A 21,638-nucleotide genomic window follows, 5' to 3' on the forward strand; every position below is an offset into this window, starting at 1 on the left:
AATGCTCACGCATTAGTGTTTGCTTTCACCCCGTTTTTCTTCTGCATTCACGCAATGAAATTAGACCAACAGTTGACTCATCAACTAGTCTAGCCTAATCCCCCAGAACCGGTCTAAAGGGCGAACGATTTTATCAGATAAGACGTGCGGTCCTAGTTTCCGGGCAATTGCGATTTGATGGAAGCTGCGATGAGGAGAAACGGAAGATATACGAAACTCGGGCCAACTTATGTGGTCACTGGAGCATTGGATAGTAGGTTGTGGGAAACTATTTTTCTGCAGCAACAACCAATTGGATTGCATTTTGCAAAAAGGAACTAAGAGCATTTCAATGTTGCTGGGATTGTGCAACTTAGGTACATTCTTTGCAAAAAGTAAACTTTACGACGGTCATTTTCGTCTTGAATTCATAGTTTAGTGGGAGTAGAGGTGAAACTAGTTTAGATGATCGTTTATGTTTGCAAGGTAAAAAAAAGTTGCACAATCTTAGCGACATTGGAATGCTCTTGGTTCCTTTTTGCGAGATACAATCGAAGTATTAAAATAGTTTTAATCATAATCTTGGCTTTTATAAGTATTTTTTCAGGGTGAACTTTTCTCTTGATAATACAGTTATAACAGATTTATGAAACAAACCTTCATCACTTCCAAGCATAAATAGACAGCGTTAAGCATAAGGGAACCAACTTAAACCGCATTGGCTATTGCCAAATTTAATCGGGCACTTTAATGTTTTATATGAAAACGGTTGTACGGATTATATTGTCTAAACACAAATCATTTGTGTTCACCTGATTCATCTACCATCAAACACGTTAATAATCGATTCTTCACCATAGCTTCAAATGGGGAAATATCGATAACCGATACATTCACCCCTCGCCACTGGATTAAACCGATGAACGACGTTATGAACTCATCGGCAAATGCTGTCCCTGATGTCATGCCGCAATTATTACCTTATCACTGAGCGTCATGCATCTTTTTTTTAAATTCTATTATAAACTATAGGTAATATTTAAGAACTCAACTTAATAGAATCACAATCTGAAAAATGATTCGCTCTCCCAAGGTAAGAATTTTTGAAGTTGAGTGGATCGCGGTAGCCCTGTTAAAACGGTTCCCTGGGAATATTTCACGGGTCCCCATGCGAATCAGGGCCGCATTTACTTACTTGCCGCCTCCTTCTCATTCGTTTTGAAACATCAATAAAAACCATCAAGTGAACGTGCTGGAGGGGGAGGGATGCATAAGACGCGTTTACTCGTGTTGGATACATTTTCTGCGAAAGCCCTGTCAACACTACGAGCGAAAGTTCACGAAACGTGGCGCGAAAGTTAAGTTCTTTAAACCTATCTCTGTGTGGACAAGGCCTTCCATTCATATGAAAAAATGTGGTTTAATAATTTTAACTTCCGCCGCCGCACAGCGCTGACCGCACTGTGTTTGACGCAATGTGTGACGTATTCATGCAGTCCTGTAGGCGCTACGCGTTTCACGCAACCCGCTGCTGACCGCAGCGACCGCACTGTCTTCGACGCAATGCTTTAAGTATTCATGCAGTCTTGTAGGCGCTAATACGTGTTACATGCACATGCCGACCGCCGCGCCGAGGGTTTCTCTTTTTCATCTCATCAAGTTCTCGTCATCATTGCTCTCTGCACTGCGCCGTTCCAGGCCAAATTCCGTGTTCGATTTCTCTCTTAGTCTTAACTCGACTAATTAAGGGTGCTGTCTATTGTATCACAGAAAGACGACAAAGTTAGAGATATACTCTCAGGAAATGAGAGATTTTGTCACTTTCTCCCGTTTGTATTTTTTTCTGGATCCGGTTTTTCTTTGTACCTACTTTAAAAAAAATTGCAAAATTTGCCGCCCCCTAAATTTCCCGCCATGGGGCGCGACCCACGTGGCCACCCCCTAAATCCGGCCCTGATGCGAACCGTTCCTCAGAATTGGTTCAGGTTCCCGTCTGGACTCTGAGGGAGCCATCTAAGAACCCTGTTTTGCAGTGGCGTGGCGTCCATGTAGGCAAGGGAAGCGCTTCCCCTTATGTTTAAATTGTGGCACAAGAAAGAAAGTTGAATGTTTAGAAAAAAAAATCGAAGTTTTAGTCATTTTGCCTGAACTAGTTAGCAAAAACACCATACGAAAAAAATGAGCCATAAAACTCACTCATTCCGCTTAGTGTGTAAAGTTTACTGCGGTGGTATAAAGTGCATGGTGCCCAAAAACAAGAATCTCCAAACGCGCACGCAAACCCCAAAAGTAAAAAATTCATGTCCCACACTACCGTGCTATGGAAAAACGCCGAATGAACATTCGGGAGTTGCCAAATTTTTCCGGATAAAACCTGTATTTTTGGCAAAATTCATTCACATTTTTCTTTGAAAGTTTCAGATATATTAGATTAATTTGTGTACAATATTGTCTGAAAATTTGAGAAAATAACATTCACAATTTTCCCAGCAATTTCGGTTTTTATCGGAGGAAACTTGGCAACGTCCGAAGGTTCATACGGCGTTCTTCCTTAGCACGGCAGTGCAGGGCAAAAGATGAGTGTCGAAACTCGTTCCAAATGTGTAAATCCCTAATTACAGGAAAACTTAAGAGGAAACATATACCTACCTATTCATGATTTTTGGTATCCCCTAGATTAAGGTTTTATGCGAGGAACTTCGGGCAGCCTCGAAGAATTTTCTTTGAAAATTTCGCATTTAAAGGTCAATATTATTTCTCTAAAAGGAGGAAAATCCAAGCAAAAGACAAGCAATTCATGTGCGTTAAAGGAAACGCTTTAAATCTTGCTAGGATACCTACATTTGTAACGATTTCTAGGACCGGCAACGTTGTAGCCTGTAGGTAACACATTTTAACATTCAATGCATCTTTCGGAAAATTAACAAGGTCGCCATACAAATTAATGATAGTGTAATTCTTACGCACAATAGGGGATGCTTAAATTAAGTTGAGATGTAAAAGAAACAAAGCTAAGCGTCGTCAGTCAGTATTACCCACCTGCAACGAACAGTATACGAATTCCATTACAACGCCTAGATACAACTATTCGAACTCCACGGATGTCCGTGTTGCATACGCACGGAGTTGAAGGCGTTTTGGATCTCCAGGACGCATCGCTTTACTTCGCGGTGTGGCGCGGCGCGCGGCAGGCAATACGAGGATCCAATAAGACAGAGCGCTTTCAATTCTTAGTTTTCATTACAAATATATCTCTTAAGCACGAATAAGTACTCTGTAAGTCATACTCAGCACATATTTTTGATAATTCCGTACCTTTTGAAACAAATTTAAAAAACCCAATATTGATTTAACTTCTATTGGAGGCTTTTTTTCACTTACGCAAATATCTCTTGAAAAAACGACATATTTTCCTCCGCAGACATCACTGAGACGTCAAGGAGGAAGAAGATCGCCCTTAGTATATGAAGAGGCGAGAGCCAAGGGAGAGTAATTGTATACTTCATTGCAGCATTAATAAGCTTCACATGGAAACTTATTTTTTTAAATAATTTACGAATTTAAGTATGTTTCAAATCGAAATGAATGTAGGGATCGAATATGCTGTTAGAGATAAATGGCCAGGGAAATTATTCAGAAAATTCATCACAAAATTCCATGATGAATTTACCTTCCATTCCTCCATTAACATTTTTATAAAAGTGAAGTAAAATTTTACAACGCCATACTGCAGTTAAAGAGCTTGGAAGACAAGACGCATAAATGCAGTTTTCGAAAATTGAGTAATCGCAATGATATCAAGTAAAACTATTCGCAATGCATATTCTGTGAAAAATTCGCTCCCAATTTCCAATTTTTAAGCATCAAAGTCGGTTTAAACTTTCTTTCCGCCATAAAGATCCATGTAATTTCGGAACCTCAAACACGTAATTCTCTTAGTAACAAAAACCGCACTTATGCGCCGTATTCTCCAAGCCCCTCAATTATACTCCTCCAGGTTTCAACCCTTTGATTGAGGGCACAGAAAATTTATCACAAATTTTAATATAGAAAATTAGCTTCCATTCTCGAGGAAATACTAAAATCACTGATTATGTTTTTTATGACTCGCAGGGCAACTATTTGCGCTTGAGAGATATATTCGTAATAAAAACGAAGAATCGAAGGGCGTTGCCGTTTGTCTTGATGGATCCTCGCGTCCCATCCGCCGCACCGGACTGCGAAGTAGAACGGTGCATCCTAGAGAGCCAAAACGCCTTCAATTCCGTGAGTATGCAACACGGACATCCGTGGTGATCGAATAGTTGCATCAAGGCGTTATAATGAAAGTATAGTGTTCGTCGCATTTAATACTGACTGAGGACGCTTTACTTGTTTCTTTTACATCTCAACTTAATTTCAGCGTCCCCTATTTCGCTGATGAAGCAAACTATCACTGATTTTCATCGAAAAATTGTCAATTTTCCGGAAAATGCGTTAATTGTCTCCATGTATTACAAAGTTACCGGTACTCGTTCAATAAGTAGTTATTTTACGTTACAGAAAAGAAGAGTTGATGTCGTTTGTTTAACTGAAAGGAACATACCCACCGTGACAAATCGACGGTGGAGCCCCTAAACAACGTATCTCGGTTTGCGATGTTGCTGACTTACTGTAATACTTTATTTTTTTAAGGGAGATCTTGATAATCAAAGTTAATTCGTAAAAACTTCCAGGATGTATCTTCTCTGTGCGAGGTAAATTCTGAAAAAAAAAAAAAACTTCAAGGAATTAAGCCCATTTGTTCTCCCTCAAAGAAATATAACAGGAGAGGAAATGTTTAAACACCGCAAACGAGATAAGTGGTCTAGGATTTTCACCGTCGACATGTATAATTTGACAGAGGTTCACACTCAGAGATAATGAATGGTCATTTTAAAAAAAATGGAGTGGCGGAGAGGAGGGGTATTGATAAGGGTCGTTTTTGGGCTAGAGTACCCCAGCTGAATTTCCACAACTATATGACCGAAAGACGACAAAATTAGCAATTACTATACTCTCAGGAAAAAGAGATTTTGTGGCCTATTCTCGTAGGTATTTTTTTTCTCTGAATCCGATTTTTTTTATACCTACATTTAAAAAAATTGCAAAATTTGCCGGTCCTAAATTTGCCGCCATGGGCCGCGGCCCATGTGGCCACCTTCTTAATCCGGCCCTGTTCTCCATTCAAAAAATAAAATGAAGGGAAAAAAGGAAAGGTAAATTAAAATTAAATGTAATTGACCTCAAAATTTGACCAGCAATTAAATTATGTAGGTAATGGAGAAAAAATTGGGGGAAATTAGAAACGATTCGTCTCTTCTAAGGGGCTTCCTTGTATAAGAATTTGATCTGAAGACAAAGGGTCGAATAGCAGCAGTGCCCCAAACAATACACGGTGTGCCTAAACGAGTTGAACATTTTTCATAAGTCCAAACCAAAATTTCTTCATATTCTTGAACTACAGTGTCTCTTAAGTCATTTAAGCTCCCCCCCCCCAAAAAAAAAAAAAAAAAAAAAAAAAAAAAAAAAAAAAAAACTTCGTCGAAATTCTGGAAAATAAAGGCGATTTAAAAGTATTTTGGGGCTATAATAGCAAAATCACAGCTATCAAGTAAATCCCGCTATATTATTCAAAAAAATTGACTCCATAGTTTAATGCCTTAGTTTCTTGAACACGATTATTTTAAGAACCCAAACACATATACTAACAATTTTAGCCATGGTGTGATTTCCTAAGAGCCGATAATTACACGAATTTCTCATAGAATCCTCCAAAAATTGCTTGCTTTCCTCATGGGCAGTCGATTCGGCTGTCGAATTAGAGTTTAAATGGAAGCTGATACTGACCCAAAGCTCTGAGAAAAATTTTAAGATGAGTATAGGAACTGTTTTTGCTGAGTAACGTGGAGAGGCGGGCAAAGCGGCTAAAATCCCATCTAATTTTTGCCGTGTTTCTGTTGAATTAATGTTGCCGCGGGCTTCTAACTGTGTCCACACATGGTTTCTGTTCATCATATTGATACATAAGTATTTTTACAAGTAGAATTTTATTTAACACGCCAGGGCTCAGGGACTCCACATATTTCGATGTTTTATGTAGATTTTTTAGATTTTATATGGGAAATTTTTGGTTTTTTGGGGATTGGAATTACTTATTATTGTTTCACGAAAAATAAATGCACCCAAAATGACTAAAGCATATTGACTTTCACATATTTGCACTCACAAAATGGATTCGTAAATTCAACGAGTGGGTGCATCGACCTGGGATATCGAGTTTCTTCGATTTTTTACGTCAAATCGGTAGATTTTCGGAATGTAGATTGCTTACTTGCAATTCACGAATGAATAAAGCATTGGACATGGTTGAACTTTTTTGCATGGAAAGATGTTGAAAAAAGCAAAATCAAGTCATATTTAATGCAATTGCGTTTATATCGAGTCAATTTCTTTTCAATAATATAACGGACTTTAAACTACCGGGTGATTTGGCTATTCTAGCCCCACAATACCTTTAAATCGACTTCATCTTTCAGGAGTTCGACTGAATTTTTCCTCTCTTAGCTTAAACTATTCCGTACCACTATTCCTCAAGAATCTAAGATTTTCCTTGAGGCAGGTTAAAAAAATTTAAACTCGTTCGAATGGCTTTCTACATTCACAATACACGGTCTCGTCGAGGTGCTTGTTTGATCGTGAATTCTCTTCATGTGCTGCTTACCTATATTAAAATCTTTGTAAATGAAAACTAATGAGGTTGATATGTGCGAGTCAACGACAAGCCTTATCATCACATTGTGTTGGAGTCGTGCGCTTGATTTTTTCCGAGAAGGAAAATTCGCTTTAAGTGCCACCCACCAAGAGCGGTGCTGAAGCACCCCTCAAAATGACATTACACGGGAGAAAAAAAAAAAAAAAAACATATTCTGAATTTTTACGAGACAACTCTGGAATGTTGATATGAGCGCTTCGGTTGTTAATTCAACGTCGATTGGTTATTATTTTAATAGCCGGAGTTTTGATATCAACATTCCAGAGTTGCCGCACAGATTACCAACATTTATAGGATGCTAATCTAGCATCTTTTTTTTCGCCGCAGTATTGATACTTTCAATTTTGACAATTTATCAAATGTTCATCCAAAATACTTGAATCTTCTGAAGGAAATATTTTTTATTTTTTTTTTCGTGAAAGTTCGAAGAGAGCAAATGTAAGGGAGTGCTTTACTCTGTGCGCCATGGATTATGTCCTATAGTTTATTTTTACAAGAATGGAAAATGATTAAAACGCAGCACAAGCTCGTAAAAAGTGTATAAATATTTTAAAAAAATATTATCTTCCATTTTTTAGGTGTATGTAGGTTTGTTTGCAAGATGAGGTGGAGAAAATCCGAAAAACGGATGAGGATGAAAGTATGTGGATAAATAAAAGAACGCTAAGCGCACAGAGTTTTTTTAAAAAATTTGTCTTATTTTTTTTTTATTATTTGAACGCACGTCATGATATGGTTTTGAAACATTATAGCAGTTTGCGTCAACGCGCGAATAAAAGGAAATGCTAGATGCGGTTATCATTTTTTGAAGGATATTCAGCGCTTTGACCCGCAACTTTTGGCAAAAAGGAATCGAATGAACTGATAACTGCCCTGATATCACGACGTTCTTTCATATATATATATCATCACATCATCGTTCATTGAGCAGTTTACACGCGCAGTCTGCAAAAAGTATTCTCCAGCTTTTATTTTGTGTTACAGGTTAGACAAACATTTTACTTATTTTTCGTGTGATCTACAATACTGTGTGCACTCGTTGACTTAAGAGGTAATTTCAAATCATTAAAAACTGCATAAATGGTGTGATACCCATCCAAGATAATAAGTAAATAACATTTTTTAGATACTGTGGCGACATAAAAACATCAAGCATAAGCTCATACAGTCTTTAAAGCACCGCTACAAATACAAATAAGACACATTATGGCGCGTTGATGACGGCGCACAGATGCAACTATTCGTACATGATGGATGTCCGTGTTGCATTTGCAAAATTTAAGGCGCGATGGCGCTAGGAGTGAACTTGTAATGCTCCGTTCTATGCTGCCAGTGAGTTGTCGCTCAGATTGGAGAGAAAATTTTTAAAAAAAACTAGGCCCGATTACGTCTCGACTCTGTTGCTCCTCAATTTTTTCTTCTTTTTTCAATTTAAAGTCTGATTCTTTTTTAAATTTGAGGTCTGATTCTTTTTTAAATTTGAAGTCTGATTCATTTTTAAATTTGAAGTCTGATTCTTTTTTTAATGCACAAATATTTTCAGAACTACATCTACGGCTCGTATGTACCGAGGTCCCTTAACACTGACAAAGATCGGTATCCTCCCTTTTATCCCGATTAGGGAAAATAAAATACAACCCGTTTTATCCCTGTCTATCCTGTTGTATATCGAACGATATATCGAAGATCGATACATCTATCTATACTATCTATCCTATTTAATCCCTATCTTTTCTATTTTATCCCTATATTGACGGTGTTTATAAGTCGGCAATCACATAACTCGTTTGCGGTGTCTGAAAATCTCCGCATCTATGTTATTTTTTTAAAAGTTAACACATTGACACCATTTCTTGAAGTTTTTGCAGAATTTTCCTCGCTCAGAGAAGAAAAATCACGGCTGTTTTGAAGAATTGCCGTTAAGTAGTTTCCCGTTTAAAAAATAGGTATGACAGGAAGTCTGTGACGTCGAAAAACGAGCTATGTGATTGCCGACTTACACCATCGATATATCGCTATTTTATCAATATCTATGCCGTTTCTAACTGATTATTCCCCTTTTCTTAAAATTCCTCCATTTTACCCCGTTTAATATCAATGCATCCCCTTCGATCCTGTATCGAAGATTTCATTTAAATTTCCCGGGAATTTTCAATGACGTATTCTGATTGGTTAATGAAAGGAACAATGAGAATGCAAATCGACACGGACATACACACAAAAAAGGCCTTAGCTTTTTTTAATATGGTAAGGTAAGATTTTTAATTTTTTTTTCAACAGAGTGCTTTAGGCCTAGGTAGTTTTATTTGAGGCAGTTTAACAGCTGAAAATTTCGCAAGAAGTGCACGAACTCACGTGTCTCGTGCTTCAATCCCCTCAACTGACCAACTTCATTTCTTAGAATTTGGTAGGAATTATCTTCATAGGATGAAGAAAACTCACAGGCATTTTTGTTAAGTAAAAAACTGAATTGGTAACTTTCAATCATCAATCATTTTCTGAAAATACCCGGCAACCCGAGTATATGGTTTTTTTGCCGAATCAAATCCGTTAATATTTCGCGGAGAAAAACCGCACTTATTAAGGTCGGACACTACGCGCGCGGAAACGTGGAGGAAGAGTTCCCCCTGGTTCAAGCCAGATTTTCCACAAATATCACGCACCACTTTTCTTCCCTCAGTGTTGGTTAACAATAAAATGAGGAAAAATATGAAAATCCCGTGCCATCCTACGTTAAAGAAACCTGACTGGCTATGAAGGGACCATAACCTGTCTGCCCTGAGGATGGAGCGAATTTGTCTCCGAAACGTCGGCTTGTAAAATATAGTGTAAAAATATTGCAAAATGTAATTAAAAAGGTTGAAAATAACTCGTGAATTTCGTATATTTATATACATACACCCCCTCACACCCTCACACAAAATATATACTCAAGAGTTGAGGTAAAATTCAGACTTGGAGGATTTAGAGAATTTTTTTCGAGGTCAAAATAAGAACTTATGACTTTAAACTTTGTTTCAGAGAAACTAGACTACTTGAAGAAAACTCAGGGTAATTTTCGTGCATTTTTATCCACAAAAACGGTAGATGTAGATTTTTACATGAAAATATGCCGTATAAACCCTCCAAAAACGGGTTGTGGGGCCCCGGGGGACGGGGGTAGACCTTTTTTTGGCCGATAAATCTTAACTTTAGGACCCCCCTAACAAGTTTTTTTTGTGAAAATCAGAATCCAGGAACAGGGGCATTTCACCATTGTTATCCTGAGGGACTCATTGTCCGATTAAATTTTTAGTTACTCTGTTCTAAGATTTGTTTTTCTTTCTTGCGCAAAATGTATGATTTGAAATTAAAATGGACCACTAGATAAGGTACGAATTTCAGCATTCTGATACATGTTTCTTCACCAAAATTTTACGTAAAACACGATGCACACAACGAAAATTACCGAAATTAACTCCTTACGAAGATATTTAATGATTCTTAATGCGTGAATTCAAACCACCCGCTCATGAAAACTCAATGCTCTACGTGATTCACATCGCGCGCTAAACGTTATCATGACAGTCTCTGCGGTATAAAAATCTGGCAACCTCAATCTTGACGCTTTGGCTCAGTTATAGCAAATTGCTAATAGTTTGAACAACACATGATGGGAAATGAACATTGCTCGATTGAGAAGCTTGCTGAAACCGTTGTAGTGGGCGATTTGACTCACGTAGAGTTTTGAGTTTCTTGTGAGCGGGCAGTTCAAATTCCTCGTAACCAATGTAAAATAAAAACGTTAATATCTTCGTTAGGAGTTGGTTTCCGTAATTTTCGTTGTGTGAATCGTTTTCTACGTGAAATTCTGATTAAGAAACATGTATCAGATCGCTTAAATTCGTACCTTGTCTAGTGGTCCATTGTAGGGGGACACGTAATTTTCCATGACGGTTGTTATGAAATTGGGATGCCAGTCTGTTACTTAATTTTATCCATGTGTATTTTTCCAGGCACATAAAAAGCCGAGGGACATCTGTCTATTTGAGCTGAGTCAACTCCTGTTCTCGTGATCAAGGTGAGCTCTTGGCAGCCTAATGGATTCGAAGGGGCACAGGAGCCGGCAGTCCTGGCCGGGCCATGGTCTGAGTGGTGCTGGAATAGCCGTGACTGCTTTGGCTATTGTCATTGCCATTACACTGGCTAGCGAGGTGGCAGTCGTGAGTGCAGCGCCACCAGGCGGTAACTATTACAACTCGGGCACGCGTCAAGGATTTCTTTCAAACAGAAAAATATTCAGAGAGGACTTTGTAGAGAAAATAAAGCATATAAATACTCAAGGATTCAAAAGTCACTTGCAAGGAGAGCAACGTGATGATGGGAGCTATAGTGGAGGTCATATGTACAATTCTCAAGCTACCGGCAAAACCAAGTTTGGTCCAACTTTCAACAAGAAGGACGCTAGCGATGCCGCCATCAGTGTGATCAATAAATATGGTCAACAACTTGGTTCATGGACACAAGAGTCAAATGGAAATTATATTCTTATCGCACCGCTCAATGGTCAGTTAGTCAGAATTGTGGTTCAACCCGGCGGAGGGCCGAGAGGTATTCCATTACTTAAGAGTATGTATCCTTTGAAAAATCAGAATCAGCAGGGATCAAGCGGTCGACAGGGTTAGACAAGCAGTCAGCAGGATCAGAGCTGGGACGTTGTGTCAAAAAAGCGACGGTGATTTCACGTTTGAATCGTGCGACCCTTCGGCCATCAAGACAAATCGACATATGGTGAATGTGCAGAACCACGTACGTCGATTGCGGCGTTTCAAAATCTCTGCTGCTGCTTTATTTTTTAACCCTAATCTGCTGAACGTATTTTTGTTACAAGTTTGCCAATTGCGGGTCATTTTGACCCGTAATTGAAATACATGCGTTTGTTGTGTTTTACTTCTTTTTTTTCAAACTTTTTTTTTGGTAACCAAAAATTTAAATGATAGTCAGGGCCTACATTTTGAGTCCCCCCCCCCCCCCAAATACCTATCTATTGGTGCTAAAAATTAGTGATAGTGTGCTTTTTACGCACAAAAGGGATGCTGAAATTGAGTAAAGATGTGAAAGAAACAAGCTAATTGTAAGCGTCGGCAGTCAGTATTACCTACTTGCTACGAACAGTGTAAGAATTCCATTCTAACGCCTTGATGCAACTTTTCGAACTCTACGGATGTCTGTGTTGCATACGCACGGAGTTGAAGGCGTTTTGGCTCTCCAGGACGCATCGCTTTACTTCGCGTTGTGGCGCGGCAACGGGCTGTAATGCGAGGCTCCAAAAAAACAGAGCGCTTTCAATTCCTACTTTTTATTACAAATACATTTAACATACACAACACATTTTAACATTCAATGCATCTTTCGGAAAATTAACAATGTCGCCATAAAAATTAATGATAGTGTAATTCTTACGCACAATAGGGGATGCTTAAATGAAGTTGAGATGTAAAAGAAACAAAGCTAAGCGTCGTCAGTTAGTATTACCCACCTGCAACGAACAGTATACGAATTCCATTACAACGCCTAGATACAACTATTCGAACTCCACGGATGTCCGTGTTGCATACGCACGGAGTTGAAGGCGTTTTGGCTCTCCAGGACCCACTGCTTTATTTCTCTGTGTAGCGCGGCAGCGGGCTGTAATGCGAGGACCCAAAAAGATGGAGCGCTTTCAATTCTTGGTTTTTATTACAAATATATCTCTTAAGCACGAATCGGTGCTCTGTAAGTCATGCTCAGCACATATTTTTGATAATTCCGTATCTTTTGAAACAAATTTGAAAAACCCAATATTGATTTAAATTCTTTTGGAAGTTTTTTTTCACTTACGTAAATATCTCTTGATAAAACGACATATTTTACTCCGCAGACAACACGAAGACGTCAAGGAGGAAGAAGATCGTCCTCAGTACTTGAGGAGGCGAGAGCCAAGGGAGAGTAATTGTATACTTCATTGCAGCATTAATAAGTTTCATGTGGCAACTCATTTTTTAAATAATCATAACGAATTTAATAATGTTAAACATCGAAAAGATTGCAGGGATCGAATATGCTTTTAGAGATAAATGGCCAGGGAAAAACTCCAGAAAATGCATCACAAAATTTAAAATAAATTTACCTTCCATTCCTCCATTAACATTTTAATGAAAGCGAAGTAAAATTTTACAACGCCGCATTACAGTTAAAGAGCTTGAAGGACAAGACGCATAAATGCAGTTTTGGAAAATTGAGTTATCAATAATATCAAGTAAAACTATTCGTAATGCATATTCTGTGAACAATTCGCTCCCAATTTCCAATTTTTAAGCATCAAAGTCAGTTTAAACTTTCTTTCCACCATAAAGATCCATGTAATTCAGAACCTCAAACACGTAATTCTCTAAATAGCAAAAACTGCATTTATGCGCCATGTTCTTCAAGCCCCTCAATTATACTCCTCTAGCTTTCATCCCTTTGATTGAAGTTACAGAAAATTCATCAAAAATTTTATTATAGAAATTGACAGTGGAACCCCCAAACAATGTATCTCGGTTTGCGATGTTGCAGACTTACTGTAATACTTTATTTTTTAAGTGGAGAGCTTGGTAATTAAAGTTAATTCTTAAAAACTTCCAGGATTTATCTTCCCTGTGTGCGATAAATTCTGAAAAAAAAACTTCAAGGAATTAAGCTCATTTGTTCTTCCTTAAAGAAATATAACAGGAGTGGAAATGTTTAAACGCCGCAAACGATATGAGTGGTTTAGGATTTTCACCGTCGACATGTAATTTGACAGAGGTTCACACTCAGAGATATAATGCGTGTTCATTTTAAAAAATGGAGTGGCGGAGAGGAGGGTTATCTACAAGGGCCGTTTTTGGGCCTAGGAGGTACCCCAGCTGAATTTCTGCAACTCTATGATTTTAGCTCATTATGAAAGTTTATATTTTACAAACAGCATCATAATTTGAACTCATTTCTGACACCATCATGGGTAAGAAACAGCTCCCCCTCCCCCCAAATATAATGTTTCGGACGTTTCTGGTCACTTTGGTTGTCTAATAATTTGCCTGAATATGGGTTTAATGTCGATTTTATGGATTCAGAGACATTTGACTTGACCAACAAGACACCAAAAATGACCAAACCATTATTTATTCTGCAACCTTCAATGAGCAAAAATCGTAGAGTTGAAGAAATTAAATGTGGACCCAAAAGCGGCCTGTGTCGATACCCCTCAATTTTGCTAATTTCTCCTCATTATAAACCCAAATATGTGCAAATACACAACACGATATCGTTACCTTCCGGCCAAAGTATTATAAGCGTCATGCGACGTTAAAAAATTTCCGCCACCATTTTATTTTTTTACAGAGAAATTGTTGGTGAAATACGTTTGAAAATTTCACTGAATTTCATCGGCAGCACAAAGAAAATTCAGTGAAATTTTCGGACAGCTTCCTTTAACAATTTTTGTATAGAGAAAAAAAATAGCGGCGGAAATTTTAAACGTCGCATGGTTCTTGTGATACTTTGGCCGAAAGGTGACGATATGTATTTATTGAGAGCAACTCTAAAACTTAACTTTGCACATTTTTCAGCTGAAACTGAAGTAGCAATCGTTAGAGTTTGCTCAATTTTCTGGGAGAGATCACGGATTATCCCTGTATGGGTGCTAATCTTTTAGACACGTCTGGACTCATCTGTTTCCTACCTGGAAGCCACGCAGATTAAGTTATCCTTATAATGGTTACAACAGCATGTCCGGCTTTAGGTACGACAAGGGCACGAGCTCTCTCAGTGGCGAATTTCAATGAGCGTCATTTTTGTCAAACCTGAATAATGGTTCCCCCAACCAGATATGTGACATTAGTCGCAAATGGAAGACCAATGAATTATGCATATTTAATGAAATGCAAATTCGGACCGGGTTAAGCAGAAAAGAACCAAGCTACATCAGTTATTGTCAAATTTAATCGGGCAATTTAATTTTATACGTGAAAACGATTTTGCAGATTGTCGTACAAACAGTGGATTTTCTGCACAGCACGAAGCAAATGTTTAACATTTTCAAAGGAATCCGCACAAACTTTCTCTTGTGAATAATTAAATTTCCCAGTTAAATTTGGCTATAGCTGACATGGCTTGGTTCCTTTCTGCTGAACGCGATCAATTTAAGCCCCCCCCCCCCCCCCTCCGAGTCATCTTTTTGTGCGGATAATACAGCCTCATCTCTGCGATGCTCCTCAGCGAACGAAAGGGAAGGAGAGATAATCATCCAGGAACAACAGATTCAGTATTTTAGTTGCAACTGATTTTAGTTTTCAGTCAGTCTGCATCATTGCTGAGGGCGGGGCTCATCATTTTGGCTCCCACTTTGCACGTGTAAAGACGGCAGTAAGAAGCTAACGATCGGCTCGCTTTTGGATCATCCGAATGTATTCCGTTCTTGATTCTTCGCCTGTGAAACGTTTTGTGTCTGCTGCCGGTCTCGCACCTTGCATCTTGTAAGTATCGTTTTCTGTCGTAGGTAAAGTATGCAGATTTAAGCTTTGTGGTGTTCCCTCTCAAAATTATTCCACCATCCTTCCTCTTTTATTCCATTTTCTACATTGTGAAATCCCATAACAAGGTACGTAACTATTCATTATTTTTTTACGCACCTCTATGTGATGTGAGCGTGTGAGAGAAACAACTCTGCTTTTTCCTTTTACCCATATTAATTTCTCTTCCGTCTTCGGATTCGTGCAATTCATTGGATTTTTTTTATCGGCGCATATTGTAGGTACGTACGCGATGCGATATGGAAAAAGGGCCTTGTCCCATCAAAATTGGTAATATCTAATTTTTCAAATCTCCGATAGAGGAGGATTTTGATGCTTGACAACAGGACTAAGTCTCTGAAAGAAAAACGAAATAAGCGAGTGATGACGTTTAAAGAATTTAGATACTGTCAAAGTTTTTCAGGAAAGGTAAAAAAAAGTTTCAATTTAGGAAAACATAGATGTTGACCAAAAATTTTTTCCCAAGCGATTTAAGATGCTGTTCTTTGCTATTTGAGACTTTCAGATTCTTTGAGATATCCGGATTCAGGTTTTTTTTTCATTCTTTCTTCTTTAACAAACTAACAAAGAAACAAGAAAAAATGTGCCTCCCTTCTTCTTTCCTTTGTTTCCATCCTTTTTCAATCTCCTCTCCTCTTTTGCTACGTATCCTTCTTGGCTGCATGCTTCAATGTAATCCTCTAAATTTTACGTTCTTGTTTTGTGCCTAACTTCCAAAGTTATGTTCATTTTTTACTTCATGGGTAACATACATTCCCGCGGATCGTGAATCTCTTCGAAATACACGCACATTAATCTCGCTTCGTATAAACTTTGAGAGACCCAATAGACCACGCATAAACTTATCGGCGGATATCAGATACTTAAGATTCATAGTACGAAGATAAGTTAAGGAGTACGGTCCAACTTCGGGGTGCACGACGGCAGTTGCCAGTTGCCTTGGCCCCTTGAGGGCGCCTCGCCGGCCAGCCCGGCCTTACTTACTTACTTACTTACTTACTTACTTAAGATTCGCCTTCAATTTCCTCGGATATGCAACAAACATACCGGGGATCGCGAATGAAACACACACATGTATCCATGGGCTTTAATTGAACCGATAAACAAATTTGTGAACCTATTGATAAATAGCGTCCCTGATGCCGTGCTTTACTCACAATTTCTCTGGCATCATGCGTATTTCTTGAGGCTCCATTCGAAATCTATAAGTAGGTAATATTTTATCACTCAAACTGGCAAAATCGCAATCGAAAAGTATCCGCTCACGTGAATTACGAATTTTTAAATTTGAGTCGGTAATCCTTATAGGTACTTTGTTTATTTGTCGTCTTAGATTGATTTATTCTGATGAACTCATTGGTTCAATCATTGATAGCAGGTAAAGTGAATCGTGTTTTAGAAACGTCGAAGAGATAATTTTTTTAAAGTGAATGAAATGCGACCATTAAAGTATAAGAATGTAGGGTCACTGACCAAGAAAATGAAAGAATTTGTGAATTTGTCTTCAATTTCTTATATCGACGGTGAAACTACCAAACCACGTATCTCGTTTGCGGTGTTTAAAAATCTACGCTCACATTTTATTTTTTTTTAAGTAGACCAAATCAATATCATTCCTTGAAATTTTCACGGAATTTTCTCCGCACAAAGAGGAAAAATCACAGAAATTGTCAAGACTGGATGTTAAGTAGTTTTTCATTTAAAAAAAAAAGTATGGCAGGAAGTCTGCGACGTCGCAAACCGAGATACGTGGTTTGGTAGTTTCACCGTCGATATAATGTTTAAAGAGCAGCGGTTATGAGACAGTAACTGACGTAAACTACAAGTACAGAATATACTTTGAGAGACTTTGCATTTTTAAAATTTGTAGTGAGTTTTTTACCTAGATTCCTTTTTAGCTTTTGGGTGTCCCTGAAACCTCTTATTGCGGGAATATTACATTCATCCTGCACTAGGTAGAAAAATACTTTAATTTGCGACACTGCATGGTTTGAAACGACGTTATACAATGGCCCGAAAAAAACACAGTTTCCGCAGCTGTTTGCGCTGGTATTGTTTAGTAGACTTAAAAGAACGTTTAGGAACTTTGAAGTGTCACTGACATTTTTCACGAGTCAAAAGTATAGTTGCGTCAAGAGACCTCAAACCTAAGACCGTTCTAACCTGCAAGTATTTTATAATTTTTAGAAATTTCATGGGTTACAGTACAGCACTACAGCGGTGGAATTTTTATTCGGTACCAAAATAAGGCGTCACGAGTTTATTTCGAATTTATCATTTATTGTAACCTCATATTCTTCCCATGAATTCGTAATTTCCTGAGGGTCGGAGCCTAGTGCAAGGTAGCATATCGACGGCGTAAGTCCACAATCACATATCTCGTTTGCTGTGTCTGAAAATCTCCACCTCAATGTAATTTTTTTAAGGAGAACAAATTGACATCATTCCTTGAAATTTGTGCAGAATTTTCTTCGCACTGAGAGAAAAAAAATTACAGCAGTTTTAAAAAATTGCCGTTGAATAGTTTTCCGTTTAAAGAATAAAGTATGACAGGAAGTCTGCGACGTCGAAAACCGAGTTATGTGATTGCCGACTTACACCGACGATATATGGATCGAGATTGGGGGCGGACTAGCTTGAGGAATAGGAGGCGATTGTCTCCTATAATCTCTCCAAAAAAGTCTCGTGAAGGCCTCTCGAGGCAAAATTTATGTGGTCCCATTCGACACGTGCAAAAATATTCTCGCAAAGCCTCTTGGGGTTTCATATAAACCTATCCCCTTTTAATATGGGTTAAAATTCGTGGATCTTCATCATCAGCGTACCCTAATATTTTTCAACACGACGGTCAAAAATCGTAATTTCTACGTGCGCATTCTTCACAATCAGTATTTAACGCATTTTGACCCCCTTGATTTTAATTTTTTATCACAGTTTGATCTACCGTTGCCGTTTAACTGGGCATATTGTAATGCTTTTTGGGGCTGTAGACTGGTGATAGTCCGCAGACTAAACTCATTTTATTTAGATTTTGGAAATTGAGGAGCTTTCCGGAAAAAGGGCACAAAGCAAAACCTCGCGTTTGAAAATAATGCATTTGAAGTTTCTATCATTATTCTATGGCCACTGACTGTGACTTACGTTCTAGATTATGGGAGTCCAAGCTGCGATGAAAGTTACCATCAGTGGCCAAAAAGTAATGATGGAAACTTATAATGCATTTTCCTCACACGCGATTTTTTGCTATGTGCCCTTTTTCCGGAAAGCTCCTCAAACGTGACCCTGTTTTTTATGCAGCGTGATGAAGTAGTGAATTTTCCCTTTGAACAATGTAATGTTCATTCCTTTTCCAAGTTCCAAGTTGGTTCTAAAGATCTACCAGACAACCGGGTCGATTTACACCGTCTTTGCGCAGCACTGATAGGAGATGATCCTCACATGCATGAGGCTGCCTTATTCAGATTAACTTAAGAGAGCCCGCGAAGTGCACTGCGGAGTCGGGACACGCAGCAGCTAGGGGGCATATCCCCTATACGTTTCCTCACGTTGATAGGGCACGCGTCACGTTTTCAAGGGGTATCGGTCGGCTGACCAGACATTGGAGGTCAAGCGTGCCCAGAGACAAGAGACCCTCCACTGCGCCTCGATTGTTGAATCGTTATCGAATTAGTTTGATCGATAACTCCCTATCTTCACAATGCAATATATCGATCAAGGTCATTCGATAACGATTCAACAATCGACTCGCAGGCCTCCTAGCGACAGGTGGAAGCTTTTACTTTCGGGGTTTCAACAATTCCTTATGGACAATTATTAGGGAGCAACAGTCATCACCCTATTTTCGGCTGTTGACTTACCTACATGGTCGATGATGAGCTTCGGGTGACGTCATGAGCCAAACAAGTTTCCTAAACTTCGGCCATTTTCGGCTTGTTTGCGAAACGAAACTGCCAACACGTTGTTAAACATCAACCATGTAGGTAAGTCAACAGTAGAATGCTGAAGTCCCGAAAGTAAAAGCTTCACCATGACCAAGATACTAGTGGAGGGTCTCTTGTCTCTGAGCGTGCCTTAGACCTCGTCTTACTGAGTCCTCATGGCAACGAATTGCGAGGGCAAGGGTCATATCCCATGGTGCTTACATATTATGTTCTGTTTGATTACTGTATCATATAACATTGCTGGTCAGTGACACAGCGATGAACCGCAAGAAAAAATGGTAGGTAAACAAACGTATAATTTCTAGGGTGGAGCCTTCTGGATTTTTGTTTTTTTTCAATTCTCTTTTTGTATACAATTCCCTCTCACTCACTGATAAAGATTAAATCGTTGAATGAATGAGACTGGAAACTTTCATAAAAGATTATCTGCGATTGATCCCGCACGCCGAGCCCTTTGATAGCCTTTGTGGATTTGTGCATCAAGTCAAGTTTTGCCAGACGGTTTAAATACTTTTTGATAATTTTTTGCAAGTAAATGAAAGTTACAGTCTGCTTTACCCGTCTGACATGTGTCTAGCAATACATTTCCCCCGTTCTTATCAAAAGAGTGGATGGAGAGTTAAAGATGATAACTTTATCTTCTCTTCAACGGAGACGATTGCAAGTGAAAAGTTGAACTCCTGAATTTCACGACCCAATGAGAGAAAAACCTTAAGATTAGGTGATGGAAAGACAAAAATTCCGTCCTAATTTAGAAATTATTTTAACAATCTCACCTTTTATGAATTGTTGTATCTCTAAGGTATGCTTCTCTTGTTTTTCCAGGTGTTCATGGAAACGTGTGAAAACGTCCTGGTGCTTACTGTGAGGGAATTTGTTCACTTAAAATATTGACTTGTGATAAATCTGTTTTTGTTTGTAATTCATTAATTTTGTATACCATCGCTTATTTCGCATGCTCCTACGCACAAGAACGTGAATATTTCAGTTTTGAATGGACTTCTCTGCGCACCGCTTTTTTTACAATATGCGTAAACCTTGCAAATAAGATCGATTCCCATTCGATTTGTGGCAGGAAAATATGAGTTACACGTAGAAAGTACACGGCATCAAATCTCTGAGAGCAGAAAATAGTTTTAATACAGCACGTGGCACAGACCCGCTATCATCCAAGTTCACTATTCCAGTCGGTAAAAATGTCCAATCTGATTCGTCTGGATCAACATCCATTAGCCGATGCTAACTGGCGGAGCCGTTGCCGCAAAGAGCTTAACCACAACGGAGTGCTGGTTTTACACAAATTTTTGAAACCAAAAGTTCTCCAAACCATCATCGACGACGGCAATGCTCTACACCCCTTGGCATACCGCGCCGACAGCAGACACAACGTCTACCTCCTGGAACCTGACGACGCGTACAACGACGACCATCCCAGAAATCGCGAGATACCCAGCACCAAAAGCTGCATCACACACGATCAGTTACCCGCCGACTCACCATTACGTCAGCTCCACAACGATACCCTTTTCAAGAGCTTCCTCTGTGACGTACTGGGCGAGGCGAATCTCTACTCGTTCGCTGATCCGTACTCTTCGATCACCTTCCACTACGCGGCCGAAGGTCAGGAACTGGGCTGGCATTTCGACAACGCTTCCTTCGCCATCACCTTCCTGGTGCAGAAGCCGCGTGCTGGTGGCGAGTTCCAGTTCGTGCGAGATTTGCGGAATTCCGAAACTGGTATGACGGACTACGATGGTGTTGGAGCTGTATTGGACGATCGGCATCCGGTGGATACGCTGAACATCGAGGAGGGGGATTTAGTGCTCTTCCGCGGTCGAGACTTCTTGCATCGGGTGACGCCGACCCGGGGGGATGTCACTCGTATGATCGCGGTGCTGGCGTATAATACCAGGCCGGGCGTGGCTTTGACGGAATCTGCAAGGATGACGTTTTATGGGAAGCTGTGAATGACGCGGAAGTCCGCGCTTTCTTCATAGTCTTACCGCGCAAATTTTTGGTGACAATTTTTTAATTGGACAGATTTCTGCTGAAAAGAACCGTGAGCTCTGTTATACACCGAAAAAAAAAGTGAAGTTGATTTAACATTCTGGATGCGAAAATAGTGTGCGAGAACTTAAAAAATGCTGAATTACCCGCTACAGCACTTACTCTAGTAATACTAAGATGTAAATCTAACTACTGTGGTGGGTAATTTAGCAATTTACAAGTTCTCGCACACTTTTTTTACATCCAAAATGTTAAATCAACTTCACTCTTTTTTCGGTGTACATTTGGACCGCGTTAAACAGAAAGGAACCAAGCCAAATCAGCCATTGCCAAATTTAATCGGGC

The 21,638-nt window shown here is 39.1% G+C and overlaps 2 protein-coding genes across 3 annotated transcripts; both read left to right on the forward strand.

Moving 5' to 3' along the window:
- The first annotated feature begins 7,668 nt into the window (after nt 1-7,668).
- Nucleotides 7,669-11,688, forward strand: LOC140224154 (uncharacterized). 2 transcript variants are annotated; one of them, XM_072297584.1, is made up of 2 exons: nt 7,669-7,756; nt 10,768-11,688. In XM_072297584.1, exon 2 carries the CDS (start codon nt 10,852-10,854, stop codon nt 11,434-11,436), a length of 585 nt encoding a protein of 194 aa, XP_072153685.1. In that variant the 5' UTR covers nt 7,669-7,756; nt 10,768-10,851; the 3' UTR covers nt 11,437-11,688. The 2 variants fall into 2 exon arrangements, with proteins under 2 accessions (XP_072153685.1, XP_072153686.1); XM_072297585.1 differs by having other exon boundaries at nt 7,675-7,823.
- A 3,388-nt stretch (nt 11,689-15,076) lies between these two features.
- LOC109042861 (uncharacterized) lies at nt 15,077-21,438 on the forward strand. Its single transcript, XM_019059810.2, has 2 exons — nt 15,077-15,288; nt 20,112-21,438. Exon 2 carries the CDS (start codon nt 20,483-20,485, stop codon nt 21,251-21,253), a length of 771 nt encoding a protein of 256 aa, XP_018915355.2. The 5' UTR covers nt 15,077-15,288; nt 20,112-20,482; the 3' UTR covers nt 21,254-21,438.
- The last annotated feature ends 200 nt before the right edge of the window (nt 21,439-21,638 follow it).

Source organism: Bemisia tabaci, chromosome 3 (genome assembly GCF_918797505.1).
Source record: "Bemisia tabaci chromosome 3, PGI_BMITA_v3".
In the NCBI taxonomy this organism is placed as follows: Eukaryota; Metazoa; Arthropoda; class Insecta; order Hemiptera; family Aleyrodidae; genus Bemisia; species Bemisia tabaci.